The following is a 24,460-nucleotide window of genomic DNA, read 5'->3' as shown; positions in this document are numbered from 1 at the left end:
ACAACAAAAAATGGAGAAACTAACCTTGTAACCATTGGCAAGTGCATAGTTAGCTCTGAACTATTTTTCTAAATCGATCAACCTTTCTCATTAAAAAAGTGAACCCTTGGGTGGGACAATCTTAAAGGAATGTTATAATCTCACAGGGAAGTTTGATATAGGTGAGCTAAAACATTGAGGTATTCAGATTATTTTTAACTATTTTATTAGTTATTCAAAAACTAATCATACCCTCTGTCTATACCAACATTTGAGAATAACGCTACTTATATAGCTTAGTCAAATTTATGACCAACTCATGATGCCAAGTAAAGGCTTTTGTATATCATACTTGTTTAAAAACCTTTTTTAAAACTAGCAAAACATAAAATTAAGATTTTGAAAAATACCGTAAGAAGTGATTGTACTGATATTTCCACTAAATTTACACTATTCGATTGAATAAAGAACGGAATGTTAAATGGAATATTTGTCTTCCAGTCAAGTACAAACATGTATGTTAATATGTGTTTATATAGATTAAAACGATGGGTTTCTTGTTTGAATGGTTTTACATTCAATTTGGTAATGTTTGGGTCCCTTTATAGCTTGCTGTTCGGTGTGAGCCAAGGCTCCGTGTTGAATGCCGTACCTTGACCTTTAATTGTTTACTTTTATGAATTGTTACTTAGATGGAGAGTTGTCTCATTGATCTTAAATGTTTAATCTTTTGTAGGTCGCGAAGAGTAAAAACACAAAGTTAAGCACTTGTCTTTTCAAATTGGTTGTCTCCTTACATGTTCAAGATCAGTATTAATCTTAAAGTGCATGTTGTGCGCACAGTGATTATTCCGCATGACTTCAAGATACAATTACAAGACAAAAACAAAAAAACAAAAAAATTCTGTGAGATCACAAATGAAGCCATTTGCATACATTTGATCTTGCATGATATGAGATTTATTTTCATCCAGTTAACATCATAATTTCACAGAAAATAACAATAAAACAGCTTTTCACAATTTTCTATATACATTTTCAAAATTGTGGAATCTTTATGCTATAGTAAAAAAAATAAAAAAAAATATGAAATGTATAAATCAATAAAGAAAGTAAAAAAGAAAATATTTATGAGGTGCCTTTACATAAAATGAACTATACATACACATCTTTTCATTTGTTCCCGGTCTCTGTCATCATCTCCTTTAATTCATACTTATTGCCATTGATATATCTTCTATAAAATAACATATCAGTTAAAAGGATTACAAAAGGAATGATTTATAAAGCTCAAAAGCCGTATGAATTAAAATGAAGAAAAGACATCTCCATTGTTCATTAGGGAATGTGGGCATTTGTAAATCCTACGCGGTTAACCAAGGAGACAAGGCAACCGTATTGCTAGATCAGATCATTTAGCATTGATTACATTGTATGTGTCTGATTCCGGTCTGTTTGGTGTCACTGTGTCATTCAATGTGTTGTAAACATCACTTGCTGCACCATGATCATACAGGTCATCATCGTCTTTTATTGTCTGTTTTCCACTCCCTGTAAACACGTGGTATTCATCATCTCCCGTTACATCATATATTGATGAATCTTGTGGTTTCATCTCAATCATTTTTTCTGAGTCTCCCAAATGATTGTAAATTCCCTCTTCTGTAACGTTGACTAATTTTGTATTTTTTTCTGGAATGGTATTCTCTATTACTAACTTCCTACTTTCTTCTGGAACTGTATTCTTGATTGGTTCTGAGTAAGTTTCAGGCTCTCCCTCATCAACAGCTGTATTCAAGTGCTTGTTGTTGGATTTTTTCCTGTTTGAAATAAAAAGTAGTTTAATACAAAGTGGTTCGAATAAGAAAACACATGTGGTTCACAGAACAAATCCAGTCACTCTAACCCGACGACAAAAGAACAAGAAATATACAACGCTAAAATCAATATTTTCAATAGTTCAAAAGTAAACGATATGAATAAACTTTGCTCCAAAAATACGTTTTTTTTGGTAAAAATTTCATTATATTGCGATATTGCTAGGAATAAGTCATGTCCAGTTTATAATGTTCCATTACATTTTATTAAAATATTATTATATAAAGACCATAACGGAATTAAATCTTGAATTATAAAACTATATTCAATACATTCGTGAAATAAATCTTTAGTATTGAATTAGGTATAGAAATATGTTAATCCAAGGGCTTCTTCCGTCTTGAAACAATACCTTTGAAGTTTGCAAACGCGTTGTATCCGTTGTATCCGTTGTATCCGTTGTGTTTAATGATTAATCTAACATCTGTATGGAAACGTTCAATTCTATGTCATGTTAAGGAGATTTGCATAATCTTTGTACATTCATGAAGACCGAGATGAAGAGAAACACAGAACGGGCCTTTATTGAGAAGTTGTTTGTCACAAGTAAAACAGAGATATCCTTTGACATAGTTTTTTGGTTTATAGTGATTAAAATTATAAGACAATGTTGATTGCTGTACCCCTTTTGTGACATTTTAACCTATTATGTTTGTTTTTTGTTTACACATCGTTGTCAATATACTGGAATTTTATGCGACGGTCATACTAGTGAGAAGTTTAGCTAGCTATTAAACCAGGTTTAATCCACCATTTTGTTCATGCATTAACAATGACAGTAGTTTTTATTCATTTGATGTGTTAGAGCTTTTAATTTTGCCATTCGATAATTAAGAGGACTTTCCGTTTTGAATTTCCATCGGAGCTCGGTATTTTTTTTTTTGTTTACTTTTTCATATTTCATTTTTCCATTGAACATCACAAAAATCAACAAATTAAATAAAGACTAATAACAAAACGCGTTAATAACAAAATGAAAAAGGTGACATGATTTAAAATGCAAAGTTTAAGGTTTTAGATGGCAAAAACCTTATTTGACATATATAATGTCTCTGAATTTTTGAATTTTATGCTCTTAATAAATGCAACAGTAGTATTACGTTGTTCTTAAAAATCATGTTTGTTTTGGTATTCCGGTCGTTTTAATTCGATCATAACTGATGAGTTTTATGCAGATGAAATGCGCGTATGATATAAAACTTCTTGTTATCCGAATGTTGGGATTCAATCAGCACTGATGAGTCTTATAGATATAAAATGCGCGTCTGGTGTACAAAATGATAAGTCTTATATCTTAAAGGAAACTAGATGAATTGGAACATGTAATGTATTGTAATTCATTTTGATAATACACGTATGAGATCGTTACGAATGAAATCATTGTTCACAATAATGTATGGTAATACATATCAATGTATCATCATTTTAATAATACACGTATGATATCGTTACGATTGAAATCATTGGTAAAATAGAATGCATTAATGCATACCTTCTCTGAATGATACACACAATTATTACGACAATCACAAGTGCTACAAATCCTCCAACGCTCCCGGCTACAATTGGAACTAAAAGAAAAAGTTTAACATTTTTTTTTGCGTCAAAACAAAAAATACACAATTCATTTGATACATGGTTTAAAACGAGGAAATTGAAAGAATAATTGTAAAAAGCCTAAGACATCGCATGAACAAGTTTAGTATATTTCAGTATGATTTTGCACCAATTCATATCATTTGTTTGAAATATTTTGTTTGATGATTTGTTTTAGTCAACCAGTAGAAATATTACAGCATAAAAATCACGTTCAAGTTACTGTTATATTTAATTGATATTGATGTAGATGATAAATAAAAAAATTGAAAACAGTTAGATTAATGTTTTCACTATTTTATTCATGTCTTTTATATGGCAATTTCTAGTGATAAACAGGTGTAATATAAAAATTGTGACCGATGGAAAACAATTATAATTCACTGTTGATGTTGATTAATTCTACATGATCTCTTACGTAAGCATTGTTTTTTACGGATCACACTGACTATAAAATTTCTACAGAAATGATATAATCTTTATTTAATTAATTTTGGAAAAGAGAAGTATCTTGAATGCAAATTGTCGCTTTTTTATATATGCAGAAATTGTACAGTTTGTACGAAATTGAAGATGAAAAAAAATATCACTAGCCACTGTTCTCCAAAATGCAACTTTCAAAATAACTCTTTTACTTTTGGATTCATCTCATGAATATTTTGAGGTGTTTTACAATTGTACACGTATTTCTCTTATCCTCTCTCATCAAAGTAGTATGCGTACAACTATACATTATTAAATCCTTACTGAAATCTGGTTTATCCTCATCTGAATCAGACTCTGCGTTTACTGGACCCCTTCGAGTTGTACGACCTTAAAATATAATGTAAATTCGTTAAGCCTTTGTTATCCAAATAGGTCATTTACACTGATATATTTTAAGTCCTTTGACCTAAAACTCGTTAACTCATCGGAAACTCTACTAAGAAAGCTTTCACATATATATGTAAAAGATCTGTAATATAACCTGGTTCTGCTGTTCTTAGCAAACACAAAGTTTAGTCTAAAAAGACGTTATTAATATAAAAAAAACATAAACACAACACATGTTGGCGTTTTACGGCTAAAAGTAAAAAGTTACGTATCAGACAGATGAGTGCAATAAATAAAATCCACATCATGTAAATTTTAACTATTTAATAATATATTTGTCGATTGCTATACCTTGTTCAAATGAATACAAATCTAGTATATGGGCGTTTTTCAATAAAAACGCTAATTCTTGTCCCAGCCACTTTAAAAAAAATGTGTTTGATCTTTGCAAGTAATTTTTTGTGCAGTCAGTACATTGAATTAGATTTTACATTTTTAAGCAAAGAAACAGTCTATTTTTTAGAGGGATTGATAAGATATTGATTCCTGAATGATCCAAAACAACCAAAATGGCATGTCACTAGACCGCCTGTTCAACATTCATACTCTAAAATATCGTATAAAAAATGTAGAAATAAATGTTATTTTTACTAAATATAAGTTTTTCAATAATTTAAAAGTATGTTTAGAGCCAACATATTTTAATAAACAGCTATTAACATAGGATATTTAATTTCAGGAGGTGTGTCCCTGACAAAATGTCCACTACGAAACGAAGTCATTAAAATTTGCTAATTAACAGTTTTATAAAAATCAATGTAATTTTGTTTGCAAGAGATATACCCATTAGGGTCTTACAAAAGAAGTGATGCTTTTAGGACGGCAGGTAAATTGTTGGTAAGAAAAATTGAGCACATCAAATGGACCAGATTGATACCGTAATTTTGTTAATGTCCACTACGAAACGGGTCAAATCTCCTTCAGTATCTGGTTTTAAATTTATGAAGAAAAAAAATATCAGCTTAATACATACTTTGATGAAAACAATCAGTTTTGTGACTATTGCAATATAGGGATTGTGGGGAAAAAATAAAACATGTATATGTCCCCTACGAAACGGTCACCTACGAAAAAAGTATGGGAGAAAAACGTTTCGTAGTGGACACTACCACTATCATGCAGTCTTGTTTTACTCGTTTTTCAATTATGTTCGTGCAGAACAAATAACAAGGGTTAGCTGCATGTTTTTTTTAGTATGTTTTTATTAACATAGAATAGGATTGATGCCAACTACGAAACTTTTTGTCCGCTACGATACGGTTTTGTCAACTACGAAACATATCAAAATGTCCACTACATAACAAGAGTTGTACCTTCATATGTGAAGTACTGTCTAATCTTTATCGATAAAAAATGGTTCTTCAATTCAGAAAAAAAATGAGATCTTTCTAGTTTATAAAGTAAGCAAACTGGAATGTCTAAAGGGGACATTTAAAATTGCAATAAGATGTGTGTTTAGAAGCAGTTTCGTAGTGGACAAATGTCCCCTACGAAACAGTACAAAAATTATGAAAATAATATCATTTTAAAAAGTATTGAAGATTGCACTTTTTGTTTACAAACAGGTCTAAAATAGAGGTATTCAAAATAACCCTTGAAATAAATTTTTAGAATTGTTGATTTTCCATTTTTTTAGGTCTGAAAATTACGCTTTTAATAAAAAAAAAACGTCCATATATAGTATTTAACGAGTCAATTGAGTCATGCTCTTCTGATGTTTGAGAATTTGAAAGCAGTTTGATTTTCTTTTTCTGGCAAATATAACGACATCAGCATTTCGATATAGAATTGAGTAAAATCTGTCAGAGAAAAAAATCTATCTAAACATGCGTTTTAGTAAATTCCTTATATAAATATCAAAGTGGGTTTTGAAACTCTAAATTCAATAGTGATGAAATATTTAGGTGATAACTTGAGCGTATTTGAAAAGAATTTAATCTCCATACTCACAGAAAAAGCGAAAAACTCATGCATAGATGTAATAAAGTTTCATCATATTATGTTAATTTATTGAAAAACGTCAGGTAAAGATTCGTCACAGAGCATGAAAGAAGAACAAAAGTAAAAAAAATAAAATAAAGTGCGATAAAATTTAAACTTTACCGATTTCTTTTGTGTTTTCTACATCTAAATCCGACTTTGTAGTAATTGAACTTCCATAAGATGTACGACCTAAGATATTACAAATTATGAAAGTCATTGCTATCAAATGATGTCATGAAATTTATATTGACTTACTTTTAGTCTGTTCACTTATATCGTTCTTTTTATATTTGAAAATATCAAGATTGTCTAGTATAGTATACCAATGCCATGCAGCTGTTGCAGAAGGACAGACTCATTGTCGTATCGTTTAATATATATTAGAATATGTCATATAAATACTTGTTGTTTTACAAACATACAAATTTGTTCGAATCTAAAAAAATAACAAGACGTTTTAACTATGAAAAAAAGTAAACACACCATACCCTATGCATTTACTACTCTTAAGATGTCAATATAAAGTTACATATCAGACTGTTCAAGTATTTATATTAATATTATGTTAAAAAAAAATCAAAATTGATTTTGCGCAATATAGTCAATTGATTTTTTTGTTTTATAGTTAATAAACGTAGTATAGATAAAATAACCATATTTTAAATTTCAAACAACAATTTGGACATGCAACCGATTCGTGCACTTTCTTGATAAATTCAAATAACATGTGAAGAGATTTAGTTATATATTAAGTTTATTATGGACGCATTTGCTGGTTCCTCATATTCCTGAACATTATTATCACAAACATTCACTTCATATTACTTGAATATGTTTATCCTCCAAGACACAGGCAGATAGACAGACAGTACATACACACAATATAATTCTTTTTTTTTCTTTTTTTTTTAGCTTAAACAGCTTTTTTCCTGGTTGTTTGACACATGTTCATATCTTTTAAATAATAAGCTATTGTTTTATATGATGAAAGTTATCCTTGGAAAAAGATCTACAATGAAAGCTCGACATTTCTTTTATTTTGAAATATGCTGTCGGATTTCAATGTTTTACCGAAAAGCTTATAATTTAGATATATGGTAAAGACTGTCTCGACAAACGTCAAAAACATGCGAATAAGTTTATTACAAATATAAATGTTGAAATGGTCGTAGAAACTCTATATTCAGTGCTGATGAAATAATTAGATAACAAAAAACCATCGTATCTAAAACGAATAAAATCACCGGAATCAAAGAAAAGGCGTCTTACTCACATGACTCATGCACAGACGTAATTAAATATCATCATTTTTATTTAATTTTCAGAATCACTCAGTTATATAGTAAGAAAAAAGAATACAAGTAAAAATAAATCGCAATAAAATTGAAGCTTGCACGGAAATATTTGTGTTTTGCTCATCTGAATCAGACTTTGGAGGTATTGAACTCCCATGAATTGTGCGACCTTGAATAATATATTACAAATTACGTAAGTGATTGCCTCCAAAGTTAGTCATTAAGTTTATATTGACATACCTAGATAGTTCTTATTAAATTCAGAAAAATTAAAAGTTTGTCTCTATTAGTATACCAGAACAATGGTTTAGATAGGAGGACAGACTCATTATGGAATCTGTTAATCTACTCTAGAATTTGTCAGATATATCCGTAAAGATTAAGTAAAGTAAATATCCAGCGATTCAACGTTCATCGAAACCATCATTGGCTGTTAATCGTAGTTATAGAATCTTAGTGCATTTATTAAGTATGTATGCATGCGAAGGTTCAATAACATACTAAACACATTCATTTTATTTGACCTCTATGTAGTTTACCCTGTTTGACAGATTCGCGCTTTAACGTCACTTATCATATAGAAAGTCACAAGCAGAAAAAAAGAAAGATAAACGGACAGACTAACAGAACAGACTGGGTAATTTTTATTAACAATTTATTGTTTATCTAATGAAAAAAACTCATACTCATCCATAGACTTATTCCTTTTTCATTTTTTTACATTTAGTTTTTGAAAAAAATGAAGTTACTTACGTTGATATAGATTTTTAAAGACAAAGCAGTTAACAGAAAGCGCAATAAAAATGAAAGCAATACCGAATATATATTTGGTATCCTCATTAAAATCAGACATTGTATTTATTGGTTATAAGTTGCGTGACCTTAACATATATTAAAAATTCTGTAAGCCAAATTTATCTCCCAAAAATGGTTGAGAGTGAAAATGCTGTGAAATTATTGAAACCATCTTTCGTAGGTATTTGATCGACGAACTTAAATGTACACATTTTTTGTATAGTACATGTACGCAGACGGTGGCAAAATGACGAAAAAACATATCCACGAACATTTTAATAACAAATTCTTCAATCCACGAAATTTGGGAACCATACAGATAAATAAATCGACAGTATTAAGTTTTGAAAATATACAAAATTTTGAATAATGGCTTCCTACTGAAACCACGTAGCTGAAAAGACGTAACTTACTAGTAAAACACTCGTTCTCTATATCTTGTATACATTAAACTGTCTTTAAAACTGTTATGTAGCTGTGATACCAGGTATGATACAACATGCTCTATATAAGAAAATGCCTGTACCAAATCAGGAATATGATAGTTGTTTTACTTATTCGTTTGCTTTTTATTTTGGCATTTGTTTAGGGACTTTCCCTTTTGAATTTTCCTCGGAGGTCAGTATTTTTGTTAATTTACTTTCTTTAGTATATTATATAAGCTTGATTTAGTATAATATGATACAAAATACATTTGAAGAGTGTATTAGGTTCTTTCCGTTCAAGACCTGGATTCGACAAGTTGTTAAACGGCTCAAGATCTGTATTAGGTCGATATGAATCTTTTAATTATCTCACTCAACAAGTCCTTATATACCCTGGAAGTTTAAACTTACTATCCGAAATCTATGTCTACACATTGTGTAACTTTAATTTTCATCCTGTAAAAATGTTTTATCTCTTAGCTATCCGTTACCATGATGTAACTTTTTTAAATTGGTTTTTATAATTAAGACAAAAATGTCTTTTCAGTAAGTGTTTATCAAGTTGCTACAAACTACAAACAAACCTGTTGAACCTTTTGATTTTGTCGATGCTGATGTAATGTGAGCCTCATCATGCGTCCCACTAGACGTTTGTCGTTGCGTATCTGTAGGATATAAAATCAAATGTTAACCACACAAAAGAAATATTTATGGACAGTTTCATTATAAATGAATTGCTATGCTAACGTTAATGTTTAAAACATATTTTCTATAAAATAACTGGGGATGTCAACGAGTACTCGAATGATACTCGACTATTCGGTTTCTTGTTAGAATGTTGTTTCTTTCTTCAGTTTATAAACAAACTAAAATATTTTTTATTGACAGCGCCTCCCTGGAAATTATTATAAATTAACCAATATTAAAGGATATTCGAGTGTTTGCGTTTAACTGTCCTTTCAAATTTATCCAAACAGATGTACACACAGAAGAGGGACAAAAGATACCAGAGGGACAGTCAGGATATACGATAACAAAAGAATTTTTCAAAGCTAACGTTTTTAGCTTATCATATTCACTTACTCACCTAACAAATTTGAGAAATTACTACATCCCAGAAAAAGTTGACAAGATAATATTCTTAAATATGCCAAAATTCGTTGCACCCTGTGTCGACCTTCAGAAAATGATTAAAGGAATCAGTTATTTCTAATCATAACCCCTTTTTTGATCATTAAATGTGTTTTGGTACGGTTCACAAATACTGTTGTTTGAGTCATATTTTTTTTAAATAGATATTAATTAATACCTTGATTAGAGTATTACCAGTTTAAATAATTAGTGCACGTAGTAAATAAACTTTTAAGTGTGGAAACAACCTTTGGATTATCATTTATTCCTTGGTTCTAATGTTGAGGGTTTTACGATCACGAGACAACGATTCACAATACATAATAAAGGTGGGGCATTTATTTGTTTCAATTTTGTAATCTTTTACCAAGCGAATACTCGAGTATCTCTCGGTTAATCTAACGAGTAATCGATTAGTTAATCTTCATCGAGTTGACATCACTTAAAATAACCCATTCTTTTTACAATGTTTTGAAATATTTGTTAAATGGCTAAATGTGAAGATCAACGAATAACTGCAGCAATATGAAGAATTGAAAATTTATTAACCGTTTATTTTAAGTTTATTGTGTGTGTCTACTCTTTGGATGCATCATCCGTAGGATGCCAAAATACTTAGTTTTCAATGTAACATCTTTCTAATGATTAATTACTAGGATAGCAGCTTAAATAAAGGCAACAGTAGTTTACCGCTGTTCAAACTCATAAATCTATGGACAAAAAACAAAATCGGGGTAACAAACTAAAACTGAGGGAAACGCATTAGATATAAGAGAACAACGACACAACACTACAATGTAACACACACAGAAACGGACCAAGCTTCAAACAAAATCTCACGAGAATAACAAATATAACATCAAAACCAAATACATGAATTTGGGATAGACAAGTACCGTGACACGTCTTATCGCAATGTGAATTTACACTAAAAAATAAGAGAAAACAAACGACGCAACGTTAAATGTAACACACACAGAAACGAACTATAATATAACAATGGCTATATTCCTGACTTGGTACAGAACATTTTTAAAGGAAAAAATGATGGGTTCAACCTGGTTTTGTGGCATGCCAAACCTCCCTCTTTTATAGCCTTGTGAAATATAACATTAAAATGACAACTCAACACCACAGGACTACAAAATAAATAAATTGGAGAACACAACTGACAAAGAAACACACGAACAACAGCCAACAAAAGGGAACAAGTTCAAAATTTTAATACCGCAGAAGTGCATTTTGTCCACACAAGATCTACTAGTCACGCCCAGATACAAAAGTTTGAAAGCCGAAACAAGCACAAAGTCGAACAGCATCGTTATATTGATTTGGTTGATTTTCCAAATAGTTAAGAGAAGTACATTTTAGTAAGATAAAACTTTATTCGTTAGGTTCGTATTTATAACATTGGAAGATTAATGGTTGAGCTATATAGATTGCGATTACACTCGCATATTGGCTTTAAAATATATTCCGGAATAACCTCCGTTATCAATATTTTCCATGTTCTATTCAAATCATGGCAAAGTACATCATTTGAAAACATGTATTTTTTCGGACTGATTTATTTGATATATGTCATTTAATATCCTTTCTTCTGAAATTATGGTTACCTTTTTGATAAATGTTGGTGAGTATAAATTTTTGAATGATCAATTCATCATTTTTATGTCGACGTAAACAGCAGTCTCAATACTCTTCTTCGTGTAGTTTTTATATTTACATTTTAAATTCAGGACTAATATATTTTTTATTTTATCTATGTCACATTTTGTTGAAAATAATCTGAGTAAGTGACAATTTTTCGCTTGTCACCAATTAATGTATTATACACATTTAAAATTATTGTATCAGGACAGCTTTCAATATAAATACGGAGAAAGAGTCATCAATAAAAACAATTTGGACAAGAAAATCTTAAACGAAGGCACCAACATGAGCTCAAAGAAAAGTTTTAAAATTATAATAATATCCTTTTTGACAGCATATAAAAGTAAGGAGATGTAGTTTAATTGCCAATGAAAAACATTCCAACCCAAATGAAATAAAAAGAATTTCGCGATTAAAGGCAACTATACGGCCTTTAGCAATGAAAAAAATACACCGTATATTCGGCTATGAAAGACCACGACATGACAAAAATGAAACATATTAAAAAGGAAAAATAACAGCCTAATTTTTAACTTTTTAACAAAATAATTTACGAAAACAAATGTAACAGACATTAACCAGCGACAACCACTGCACTACATGCTCCTGACTTCGGTCATGCACATACAAAATATTGTGGAGTTAAACCTGCATGATTGTGGGCGATCAATCCTCCCCTATCCTTGAACAGTGGTGTTACAGATAAAAGTAAAAATACAATAATACCGAACTTAAAGGAAAAATTAAAACGTAGAGACCCGTATCATATGGTAAAATTAAAAGCTCAAACACATCAAACGATTAGAAAAACAACAGTCATATCCTAACTTGGATCAGGCATTCCCTTATGTAGAAAATTGTGGATAGGACCTTGTTTTATACTTAGCTAAATTTCCCACTTGAATGACAGTCGTTTAAAATTCCACAGCACAAGAAACTGTGAACTTCAATTCAAAATGGATTTATTCAGTAATCAGCGGTCAATACAAAGTAAAAAAAAAATCAAAAACATAGATTGGACATGGCAGGGTATTTATACATGTTATACTTCACTTACAACAACAAAAAATACAGGTCGGAGAGTACTCGCAGTACATGACAGCTGCATGTCTCTTTCTCAATTACTGTTTTGGCAACTAACCGTTAGGTTAAGTCTGTAGATGACCGTTTAAAAAAATTTCAAAGAACATCATTATACTGGTAATTTGACAGATAAGATGAAAACATTTGAAGCAGATCTAGAATTTTAAGATGTATCTATTTTTATAGATGAGTATTTTACTCATAGATCGACGTAGGAGGTTGATTAATACAGTTATTAAATCTATTAGATTTAAAAAATATAAATCATTAAGGAATAGATCGGAATCGTCTTCATTATCAAGAAATTGCCTAGAAAAAAACTATTTTTTGTTTGCTTTGCCAGATTTGTTTGATATATTGATTTTTTGACAGTTTATGACAGTCAACATACTCTTTTACACTGACATACTTGGGGCGATACACAAGTTTAATTCTCAAATATCATCGTCCGCTTTATCATGTTTATAGAGTTTGCAGAGTTTCACGAATCTTTTAAATTTGTGTAGATTATTTCAATATTTGTTTAGCAAACAGTCTATCTATTTATTAAGATTATTCTTCGGAATCTTAAATATTCTCTTCAAATTTATAAGATATAAAAATATTTCAAATCACGTCACACCTCATATTTTTACATCCCTTTATATTACGTTATTTCATTCCATTTCAACATAGCACAAATACAGAAGACACGGGTTCTGTGCTTGAGATTACCGTATATCATTAGAGCTTACAAAAACGTTTAACTTTAAGCTTCATTCTTAAATTTATCTTTTTTTCAGCGACTTTTTATGCAGCAATTGATGGACACATCAGAAGACCTGATATCGTTTAGAATATTTGATAATATTATAATACATATGTTTTACTGATAAAACGGTCAATTTTTGGCATTAAAGGATTTTGAAATTTTAAAAATTGTATTTCAAAAACATCATAATAATACCGTTATCAAGATATGGAACAATTTCTTTAATGTAACTTAAATGTGGTAGTGATTTTCAACCATAAATCTTTCCACGTGAAAAATATTTTTTATGATTAAAGGGATTCAGTTGATCCAAAAAACATAAAACAAATCTACTAATTTCCATATTGATTGTTATATGAAGTAGAAATGTTGAAATCAAGCAAACGGCAATTGTCGTCCCTTGATTTTAGTTGTCCTTGTCCACAAATATAGTCCCTAGTGTTGACAGTGGGTTACTTGCCAATATTTTTTATAACCCTTCCAAATTTATTTCTCCATGTTTAATGCCTCAAATTGCAAGTATGGGGGGTGCAAATACACTGTAAAAAAAAATTGGGTCCAGAATTTTAAAGGAAAGTAGTGATTTGGTCCAGCTGAAAAAGGTTAAAAATTAGCATTTCGGAAGCTGTCAAAAGATTTCAAGACGCCCTAAACATAAAATTGTCCATATTTTGAGTTAGAGCCAATGAAGTTTTCTATAATTTTGATATAATTTGTCCCAAAAGTAGTACAACACACTGTAAAAATTTCATAGCGAAAGCGCAGGTGTTTTTTTTTTTTAATTTTCATTTATGTTCTAAAAGAAATGCACTACGAATTAATTGTGGTCTCGGACCAAACTTGACATCAAAACAATCCAATTACCATCTAACCTGTGGTAAATTCTTCCGCTGTAGCGTACATATTGCTCGATACTGTTCTAGGAAATACACGAGAACTAAAGTGTGATAAATACTTACAACATAATGAATTCAATTTCTTACTGCAGTGTTTTTCAGTTTCAAAACTGGAGCCAGACGCAGTAATTACTAACTTCATACATAAAGCCCCTTTCGGTAAAGAATCTAAATGATAGAAAACGTTTGGTTATCAATATGATTACTTTTAGAATGATTAATAAGTGGTGTTAAAAGAAAGCATTTTACCTAAAAAATGTCATAATTCAAACTTAGAAATGTGAACTAAATTTCTGCAAACTATACATTAATAAAAAAAAACAATATTAGAAGGAATACATGTGTAAATATTTCTTAAATTTGTCATTGTGATGGAAAAACGGTTGTCTTTATATCTTCCGAAACTTAATAGCAGAACTAGTGGCATATAAACATGATAAATTATTATTAAAGTATAAATCGTATGTGTTTTGTTATAATTAAGATTTGATTGAAAAGGTTAGAATGCATAATATACCATTTGCCCATACAATTCTTTCAGCAACATGATTTCCTATCCAAAACCTCTTTTCCTTTTGTTTACATTCAGACAAAAAACTAGATGTAGTGTATGTCCGGAGCCTCAAACCCATCTTTTGACAATTTTGTTGTGCGTCGTACCATGATGCTGTTTCATTAGGACACATGTCCTTATAAGATCCAGCTAAAATAATTCAAAATATGAAATGTTTAACGTTTCTTTTTTTCAAAATTAAAACTACGAAGTAAAATGTGCTTACACTATTAGCATAAAAAAAGAAAACAGTAGTATACCGATGTTCGAAACTCATAAATCGATTGAAAAAAAAACCCCAACAAATCCGGGTTACAAACTAAAACTGAGGGAAACGAATCATATATAAGGGGAGAACAACGACACAACAGAAACACAACATTACAATGTAACACAGAAACGAATTATGATATAACAATGGCCGTTTCCCTGACTTGGTTCACGACTATTTAAAGAAAAAAATGATGGGTTGAACCTGGTTTTGTGGCATGTAATTGTGTGTATATTATCCTTTAACGTGCAATATGACGAAAAGTCTTTTAACATAGACTAAGGCAACAGTATTTTACAGATGTTCAAAACTAAGAAGAGATAAATATTGGTAATAAACAAAACTTAAGGAAATCACAGGAACTTAAAAAAGATAAATGTAAGTTAGGGTATGACAGATACATCAATTCTAAATAGCTAACATAAAAATTATATATTTATTAGACAGTTTTGATTACTGGTTGATGTCTCCAGCATTCATCTATCAACATGAATTTACGACATAGTATGTATCCCTTTTCGTCCTTATTTTATTATGCATATCCAAAACTTGCTCAGATGTCGATATCGTTGATATCGATAATGTCGACCCGAAATTGAATTGAAATTGATAAACTTATTATGTCCTAACATCACCAGATGTAGTTTAAATAACGTTACAAATGACTCCAATGCCAATACCTGAATGCGATATCATCAAATCGACAATGTCGACTCGTTATCAACTCGATGATAACTTAAGAAAAGTAATAACAAACAGACATAACTAGCTGATTAGGTTAAGACCGAACAAAAAGATTGATATACAGTGAAATTAAAGTAAAATTAAAATATTTTTTCGTCATTGCATTGAAACAAGATAATTAATTGTTAACCTGTCCAAATTACTGATAAATCAAAGTAAAAAAAACCCACAAGTTTCATTCGGTTTTATAACGTTGAGTATAATAGTTATTCATGCGAAAACTAGGTGAAATATGGTTACAAACAAAGATCATAAAAATTTAATCTGTGTCATATCATAAACAATGAAAAATTGGTTTATTTATTGATAGAAATTAAATTACATGATTTGAATAGTTTCGAGTACCCTAAGGTCGTTACTTTGTGATTTTGTCTTCTTGTTGTAGTTCATTTAGCCGATCTGATAAGGTAAGTGTTTTCAAACAGATTTTTACATTTTGCTTATATGTATTGGTGCTACACCATCAATTAAGATTTTAGGGAAGAGCATAATTGATCCTGTCACATCCTCGATCTGACTGACCTTACTTCAGTAGATGAATATTTGTACCATAATTGGTTGATAGCGACGATATCGACATACTTAACAGACGAACCAGTATATAGATAAATGTAGCCGATACACATTTTGGACATAATTTATCGATATCGAATCGGTGTTGTCAAGATCGTCGATATCAACAATAGTATTTGAAATAACACAGTAGTTGCAGAAAACTTTGAAATTCTAATTTTAAATTGTACAAGCCAAAGCTTGCACAGAACATAAACTAAAGTATATAAAATTAAAAGAGAACGTCAGGCAGAAATTTGTTCAAATGTTTAAGAAACAGAAATCGTTAATATTCAGCTTATGAGATCAATAAACTAGAGGCTCTCAAGAGCCTGTATCGCTCACTTGAATCTACCTGGGTTTTTGAATACTTTTAAAAAAAAAGATAAAATTTGGCTACAAAGTAACAACACTTGGCCAGAACCTCATTAGGAAAGGAACATTTATGCCATGTTTGGTTTCATTCAATTCAGTGGTTCTCTAAAGGAAGAAATTTGTATGTATTTCCCATAGGGTCCTATGTTAAACTAAGTCCCCCATTGGTGACCATCTTGGAAGTTGGATTGGCGACAAAGTAAGAACACTTGGTCAGCATCTCATTCGGAACATTCATGCTATGTTTGGTTTCATTCCATTCAGTTGTTCTCTAAAAGAGAACATTTGTATATATCTCCCATAGGGTCCTATGTTAAACCAAGTCCCCTGCTGGTGCCATCTTAGATTTTGGATCGGCTATAGTAACACCACTTGGTCAGCATCTCATAAGGAACATTCATGCTATGTCTGACTTCATTCCATTCAGTGGTTCTCTAAAAGAACACATTTGTATGTATTTCCCTTAGGGTCCTTTGTAAAACTAAGTCCCCCGCTGGCGGCCATCTTGGATGATGGATCGGCTACAAAGTAACAACACTTGCTCATCACCTAATAAGGCACATTCATACTAGGTTTGGTTTCATTCCATTCAGTGGTTCTCTAAAAGAAGTCATTTGTATGCATTTCCCAGAGGGTCAATGTTAAAATAAGTTCCCCGCTGGCGGCCATCTTGGATGATGGATCGGCTACAAAGTAACAACACTTGGTCATGACATCACAAGGCACATTCATGCTATGTTTTGATTCATTCCTTTTAGTGGTTCTCTTGAAGAAGTCATTTGTATGCATTTCCCATAGGGTCCAATGTTAAAATAAGTCTTGCGTTTTTGGTGTTGTTATGGTTTGCATAGTTTATCTTTTTTTTGCCATGGTGCTGTCGATTTGTTTACAAATTAGGCCGAAATCCATTTGGAAATTCTGTATCTCTTCTTTGTATTTAAACGACATGTCCTTTGAAGTACAGATTATATATCATGAAACTAAGCATTGCCATAATTCATCAATAAACCTTCTTTCGGGGTCGTTGAATTTACGTCATTACGGTGGTTCAATGAACATCTTTCGTGCGTTCAGTGGCATTCTCAATGCCTTCCAATGTGGAGCGAATTGTTGAAAACATATTATGCTATATTGCACGAACTATTCGGCCAAAAAGTCTAATAAATGATAATCAGCACTGCCATCATTAACAAATTGTAATTAAGCATCTACTGAACAAATACTATTTCGAGTTTATACTGCATATTGACGATCACGAAGACGCTTGATGAACTTAAGTAGTATAGAAATACACACGGGTCCCTCTTTCTGGTTAATGTCGTCATTAAGGCATGCATCAGTGACCAACTGTTTCGGTAAAGGACATAACTTAAAAGTGGTATATTGGTCGAAGTCTATAATAATTTTTTACAAATAAAGCATTCCGAATGACATTTTTTAAGTCTTTCAAGCTAAGGATTGAGAATTCACGACGGATATGTTCCAATTATAATTAAAAGTAGGTTGATAATAAATACATGTCCAATTTTAAACATACCAGTCATATTATAGCTTTCACAAATATACATTCGCTTAGAACTGCAAGTTCCGTAAAAGAATTTGTGATGCATGTTGGCGTCGAACTCTAACTCTGCACATGTGTTTCCAACTTCGGTGACAGAAAACCTTCCTAAAAATGTTTTACTAGTAAGCAATAAACTGTAGCGAAATTAAAAATAAATCGATTTAAGTAAACATGATCGAAGCTTAACAGAAATGTTTTGACATTACTCATTATTTTAAGAAATAAATATCACACTGATTTGTATTTTTAGATTCATGAGACAGCTGTTATTAGTAAAGCGGAAAATATAAGGTTCGTTATAATCGATTTATTTGTAGTTTTGCCCTCGTTTCATCTTATCATCAATATCAATAAACGTTTCATTTTCAGATCATTATATCGATGATAAAAAAATACTGATAATCCAGTTTTCATAACGAGTGAGAATTTGATATCGCTTGATCAAATAACGAGAGTTGATATTAAGCGATATCTAATTTCCACAAGCTGTTAAGCATATTTCTCTGATGGTCAACACTCTAAATGTGTTAAATTAAAAATTTCGTGAAATGTTGATCTAGTCTTTTGTTCATTCCAGTATGACGTCACATAACCTTATCCAGTGTTAAACTTAACATCAGACACTCAGGACTTTTTGTACGCTTCAGAATGTATTAAAAAATTTGACAGAGAGAAGATCATGAAGATTGTCAGGTAACATATGTGCGTATATTGTTCCAAAAAATCATATAGATGTATGTTACCATGGGTGAAATGTACAGTGTCTTAACCATTTAAAGTCATCAATAACCTAACGAGTATTCCATGGACATGCCGCAAGAGATAGATAACAGGACCATAACCATACGAGAATAATAATAATGATAATAATCAAGAATAATGTTTTTAATAATTACAAAAGCAAAATTAAGTGTTATGAAAATATAAGATCGAGTTGGTTCACTGTTCTGGAATATCCGTTTCATAGATGATTGCAAATATATGTTCCTTATGTCTGAACTACAATCTTGTTCCCTTTTCACGGATGGGAACTACCGAATAATACTTATTACCGGGCTTTTACTTACATAAGTAACACGATGGGTGCCACATGTGGAGCATGATCTGCTTACCCTTCCGATGCACCTGAGATCACCCGCAGATTTGTTATCACATAAGCAACACGACGGGTGACACATGTGGAGCAGGATCTGCTTACCCTTCCGGAGCACCTGAGATCACCCCTAGTTTTTAGTGGGGTTCGTGTTGTTTATTCTTTAGTTTTCTATGTTGTGTCATGTGTACTATTGTTTGTCTGTTTGTCTTTTTCTTTTTTAGCCATGGCGTTGTCAGTTTATTTTAGATTTATGAGTTTGACTGTCCCTTGGTATCTTTCGTCCCTCTTTTAGTGGGATTCGTGTTGCTTAGTCTTTATATTTATATGTTGTGTTTTGTATACTATTAAATGTTTGCCTTCTGTTTTATTTTAGCCATGGTGTTGTCAGTTAATTTTCGATTGATAAGTTTGATATTCTTGTATCTTCTGCCCCTCTTTTAATGTGTTAGCTGAAACCTACTTGTTATCACACGATAAACACTGTATAACAATTTTCCCTCGACAACCGAGGAACCACCGCACATGTCTCCACTATTTCCAGCACAAAATTGGTTGCAAGTTCCAGTATTTTCTTCTATCAGTTTTTTATCCGAAAACTGTTGAGTAAATTGATTTTCTTGAATACACAGACACTCTTTCCCCTAAACAAATATATAAACACATACAGTACTTTGGCATAATTATAAAAAGAAAACTACCAAAAACTCACACAACACAACAAAAAACCAAAAGCCTAAAAACCGAAAAGAAAAACATAATTGTTTTATTTTATGAAAAAAGTTTAATGCTATGAGTCAGGACTTATTATTGAAAATTGTATGTAATTGTATTATTTTGAAATGTAATATTATAAATCAATACTTATCTATATGAAACCCTGTTCTAATAGATATTAACAATATTACCTAACGATAAGGCTGTAGCAGTAAAGTAAGTGTTAACAGGGTTAGTGCGATACATTAATACTTAAGTGCAGAACAAAGAGTGTGGACATGTATGCAACATTTAAATTAATATGTACATGCAGCAATAAACATTTCTATTGTACAAAAAGATAAGGTTCGTATTGTTTCCGTGTTATAAAACCATAGCCTCATTAAATCCTCTAGGCTTCAGACATATTTTGAATACTTGTCTTACCCTTACAAAAACGGAGTAGACACTTTTATCCGGACAGGCCATTGAACATTCAAAAGCCGAGTTGTACTCAAATGAGAAGATACCACGATGTAAATTATTCTTTTCACTAGCACTCAAACTATAACACCCTAGAACAAAAACAATCATTATTACAGCATAAAAAGAACGTAAATGTTATATGAGTTTTAGATATTAAACATGTTTAAGGGTTAATCTGACTTGTAGGAACAAATTCGAAGCTGGAAATCATAACAATATTTTTTGTAATAATTTTAGTTCTTAATAGCTACTTGTTATATTGGAGAAAGCTATTGGTTTAGGTTGAACCAAAGAATTAATCTTAAAAATAAAGCCCAAGTGCATTAAATATCGGCTGAAAGTACTCCAAAAAGAGATGTTTATAAGATGGTTTGACATTTTCGTACAAACATTATGCATATAATTGGATATCAATTTACTCATTATTATTTGATAATTTAAGAATTCTACTACTTAATGCACGAAGACAATACTGAGCTTTAGTATTACAATCCAAGCAAGTGCTCGATATGATCTATAAATGATGAGATATTCATAATTTGAATGATTAGAGAAACAAATGACATATTTTTCGTTCACATCCCTTTCATGAAATCTTAATTTTTTTTCTTCCAACAAAAACAAATTATGATTCTTACCTATATTCACGATAACAGGGGATCGACGTACGTATCCATAGATCCAATACTGTTGGTCTCCGTACTTTGGCTTATTAATGATTGTATCTGCGTCACTTGAGGCATTGCATGATTCAGGCTGACAGATATTGAATATCTGATGCCAGTATGTTGGATCATCACATGAACCAAAAGATTCTGTCCAAGGCAATTGGAGATCATTCGCTTCGAGATTCAGTTCATCTGTAAATAAACCATGTATGGAGTTTGAAAGTTATCTTCAAAATTTAACTTTTATTGCAATTATAGGCATGTTTATAATCATTTTTACCTGAATTAGAATGCATTTTTTTTGTAGTTTGATACAGTCAAGCAAAATGCCCTTACTTCCAATGTTGACATTCTTTCTTTATAATATCTGAACACGCCTTGTTCCTGCATAATCCATCTCTAGCTAAGATGTTCACTGAAGTTCACATAAATACGGATGTATGAGGTCGAATTATTCACTTGCAAGTGAATATTTCAATAGCGTTGCTTGTTTGCTACTGTTGATAAAAACTGAACCAAACTGTCTGCTAAAAACGAATTATCGTACAACTTTTTCACTCTCAATAATGATTTTTTTTAAACCTCGCAGATAATGACCCTTTAAGATAATATTGATAAGACACATTCATTAAAACCAATAATTAGGGAACGGCATACCTGTGGTTTTAACAAATGAAAAAAAAGGATCATATGTGATATTGAAAAATGGTTGATGCAATAAACAATAACAGTCAAACTTAGTCTGAAGTCCGTGAACTGTGACGCCTCCGGGTGCGGGAATTTCTCGCTACATTGAAGACCTGTTGGTGACCTCCTGCTGTTGTTTTTTTTTATGGTCGGGTTGTTGTCTCTTTGGCACATTCCCTATTTCCATTCTCAATTTTATTAAAGAGAACATAAAGGTTTTCGTCAATACTTTTTGTTGCATATGTTTCCCACGCTCAGCATCCTATATAAAGACTCGTTATGGTGATATACTTCCAAAATTGTTGTTACGGAATATCAACACACTAAAATTGAATGTTCCTACGGTATCGTTTGTTAACAATTCAGTAGTTATGCGTTTAACTTACTTTTCAATAATTGTGCAATGAATTTTATTATTAAAGTTTTTACTATTCCAAGACAATTATTGATCTATTATATTTGGTATTACAAATGTATAAAGTCAAAGTACAACAGTTTTACATGGTACACATTCTTACATGCAACAACTAGTCATTGTAGTTACTATAAAATTTTGCTATCGTATGAGTATAATAACAAAATACATCAAACAAAAAGAAAAATTACGGATATGAACAAAATGAACTTGTTTAAAAATGCGTTGAGTTTAACTTTTATAGAATATAAATGCACTTGGACATTTAGATTTGTGTATGCAATTTCATTAATAAACCAATATCAATTTTATGACTTCATCTACTAATTTAATATAACCATTTTTGGACAATAACTGACGTCTTACGTTCGATTGCTCATCAGGTTACTAAGTATATAGATACACAGACTAATCATATAGATCAGGCTTAATTTAAAATAACGTTAAAACCACCTGATTTAATATTATTGTTTATCTGTCACATGTATCATCTCATTAAGAAAAAGAAAAGAAAACCGAGATATAAGATTAATATAAAATATGTAAAGTGTATACCTACCCCCATTTGCGTATCTGTATACAATAATGTAAAGAATCAAGATAGAGAAAACATCAATCATTTTTTGGAAATGTGTGTAATCCACATTTAATGATTACATTATGTCTTCCAGTTTCCCATGTTTTCATACAGTATACGGGAAGTTGAATACAGAAGTGTGGTAACAAGAGTTTTTCCGGTTTATTTATTACTTTCTCACGAACAAAGACAGTTAAGTGTTTATTGTGTCATTTTACTTTAATATCATGACTATTGATATATAAGGAGGTTGGTATTGAAAACAAACCACTTGCATATTTTATTGTAGATATTTTGGTTCTAAAACTAATTAAAGGTAAGCTGTTAAAATAACGCACTTTATAAATATTACTTTTATTAGAAATTAAATGAACGTATGGTCGTTTAATGGACAAAACCCAAAGATTTGTCTACTGTTTCAATTCAAAACAAATAATTAAATCGGTACTCTTTCGAAATATACTTTTGTACAATATATAAATATTTTTGTGCAATATATATGTATTGCACAAAAGTATACTTCGAAAGAGAACCAAACAAATGTTGTGGTTTGAATTGATACAGTTGACAAATCTTTGGGTTTTGTCCTTTAAATATATATATATAATGATGATAATATCAAGTTTATCAGGAAAATGTCGATGGCGTGTATTTGAAACCTCCTAGTCTTCGTCTGTGAAATTTAAAACTTAGATTAAAATGGCTTTTATATTTAGATTTTTTTCTTCATATATCTCTTTTGGTATCGTATAAGTATGATCGTAATACTTTAGAAATAAACCAAAAATTGCGGATTTAAATAAAATCCATGTTGTGTACAAGTATCACGTACATGATATGACATTCTATTTATATAAAAATATCTATTTTCTTATTATATCTCCTTTCTTAATTTAATCTTTTCAAGATAATGGTTGAAGCTTCACATTTGATTGTCCGTATGAAGACATAGATAAATGATATAAAACCTACTTGATATCATATTTATATTTACCTATCACATGAACCATCTAATTAAAAAAAATATATGGCGCTTTAACCTACATGTATAGTATATGTAAATATTGAAATTCTGTCAACTTACCCCCATTTACAAATCTATATACAATGGTGTTAAGAATAACACAATAGAAAACATCAAACATAATCGACACATGTGTTTTGTCCTTATTCAGATATCAAAATATGTCGTCCGGTTAATAAGAAATTCATACAACCAGGAAGTTTTATGCACACTATTTATAAGTGGTATTTTCCGGTCCATCTCTGACCTTCCCATGAACAAATGCAATGAAGCGTTTCATGTCATTTCACGTTGATAACACAAATATTGGCAGATAGACAGGAAATGAAACAAAGACCAAAGGTATGGTAAAGAATTGTTGAATTTTTTTTTTATGAATATGTCAACCTGTTAGATAAAAATAAATGTCAGAGTATA

At 30.9% G+C, this 24,460-nt stretch overlaps 1 protein-coding gene across 2 annotated transcripts; it reads right to left on the bottom strand.

The window, feature by feature from the left end:
* Positions 1-881: 881 nt before the first annotated feature.
* Positions 882-24,254, bottom strand: LOC139489135 (uncharacterized). 2 transcript variants are annotated; one of them, XM_071275271.1, is made up of 12 exons: positions 24,104-24,254; positions 21,311-21,532; positions 20,634-20,761; positions 19,954-20,134; positions 18,371-18,502; positions 14,856-15,041; positions 14,402-14,506; positions 9,409-9,489; positions 6,430-6,498; positions 4,201-4,266; positions 3,350-3,428; positions 882-1,799 (listed from the first exon to the last, which is right to left on the bottom strand). In XM_071275271.1, exons 1-12 carry the CDS (start codon positions 24,162-24,164, stop codon positions 1,391-1,393), a joined length of 1,719 nt encoding a protein of 572 aa, XP_071131372.1. In that variant the 5' UTR covers positions 24,165-24,254; the 3' UTR covers positions 882-1,390. The 2 variants fall into 2 exon arrangements, with proteins under 2 accessions (XP_071131372.1, XP_071131373.1); XM_071275272.1 differs by lacking the exon at positions 6,430-6,498.
* Positions 24,255-24,460: the final 206 nt, after the last annotated feature.

The sequence above is a fragment of the Mytilus edulis genome, chromosome 9, assembly GCF_963676685.1.
Source record: "Mytilus edulis chromosome 9, xbMytEdul2.2, whole genome shotgun sequence".
Classification (NCBI taxonomy): domain Eukaryota; kingdom Metazoa; phylum Mollusca; class Bivalvia; order Mytilida; family Mytilidae; genus Mytilus; species Mytilus edulis.
The sequence above is the reverse complement of the archived record's forward strand: the minus strand, read 5'-3'. Positions and strand labels throughout refer to the sequence as shown.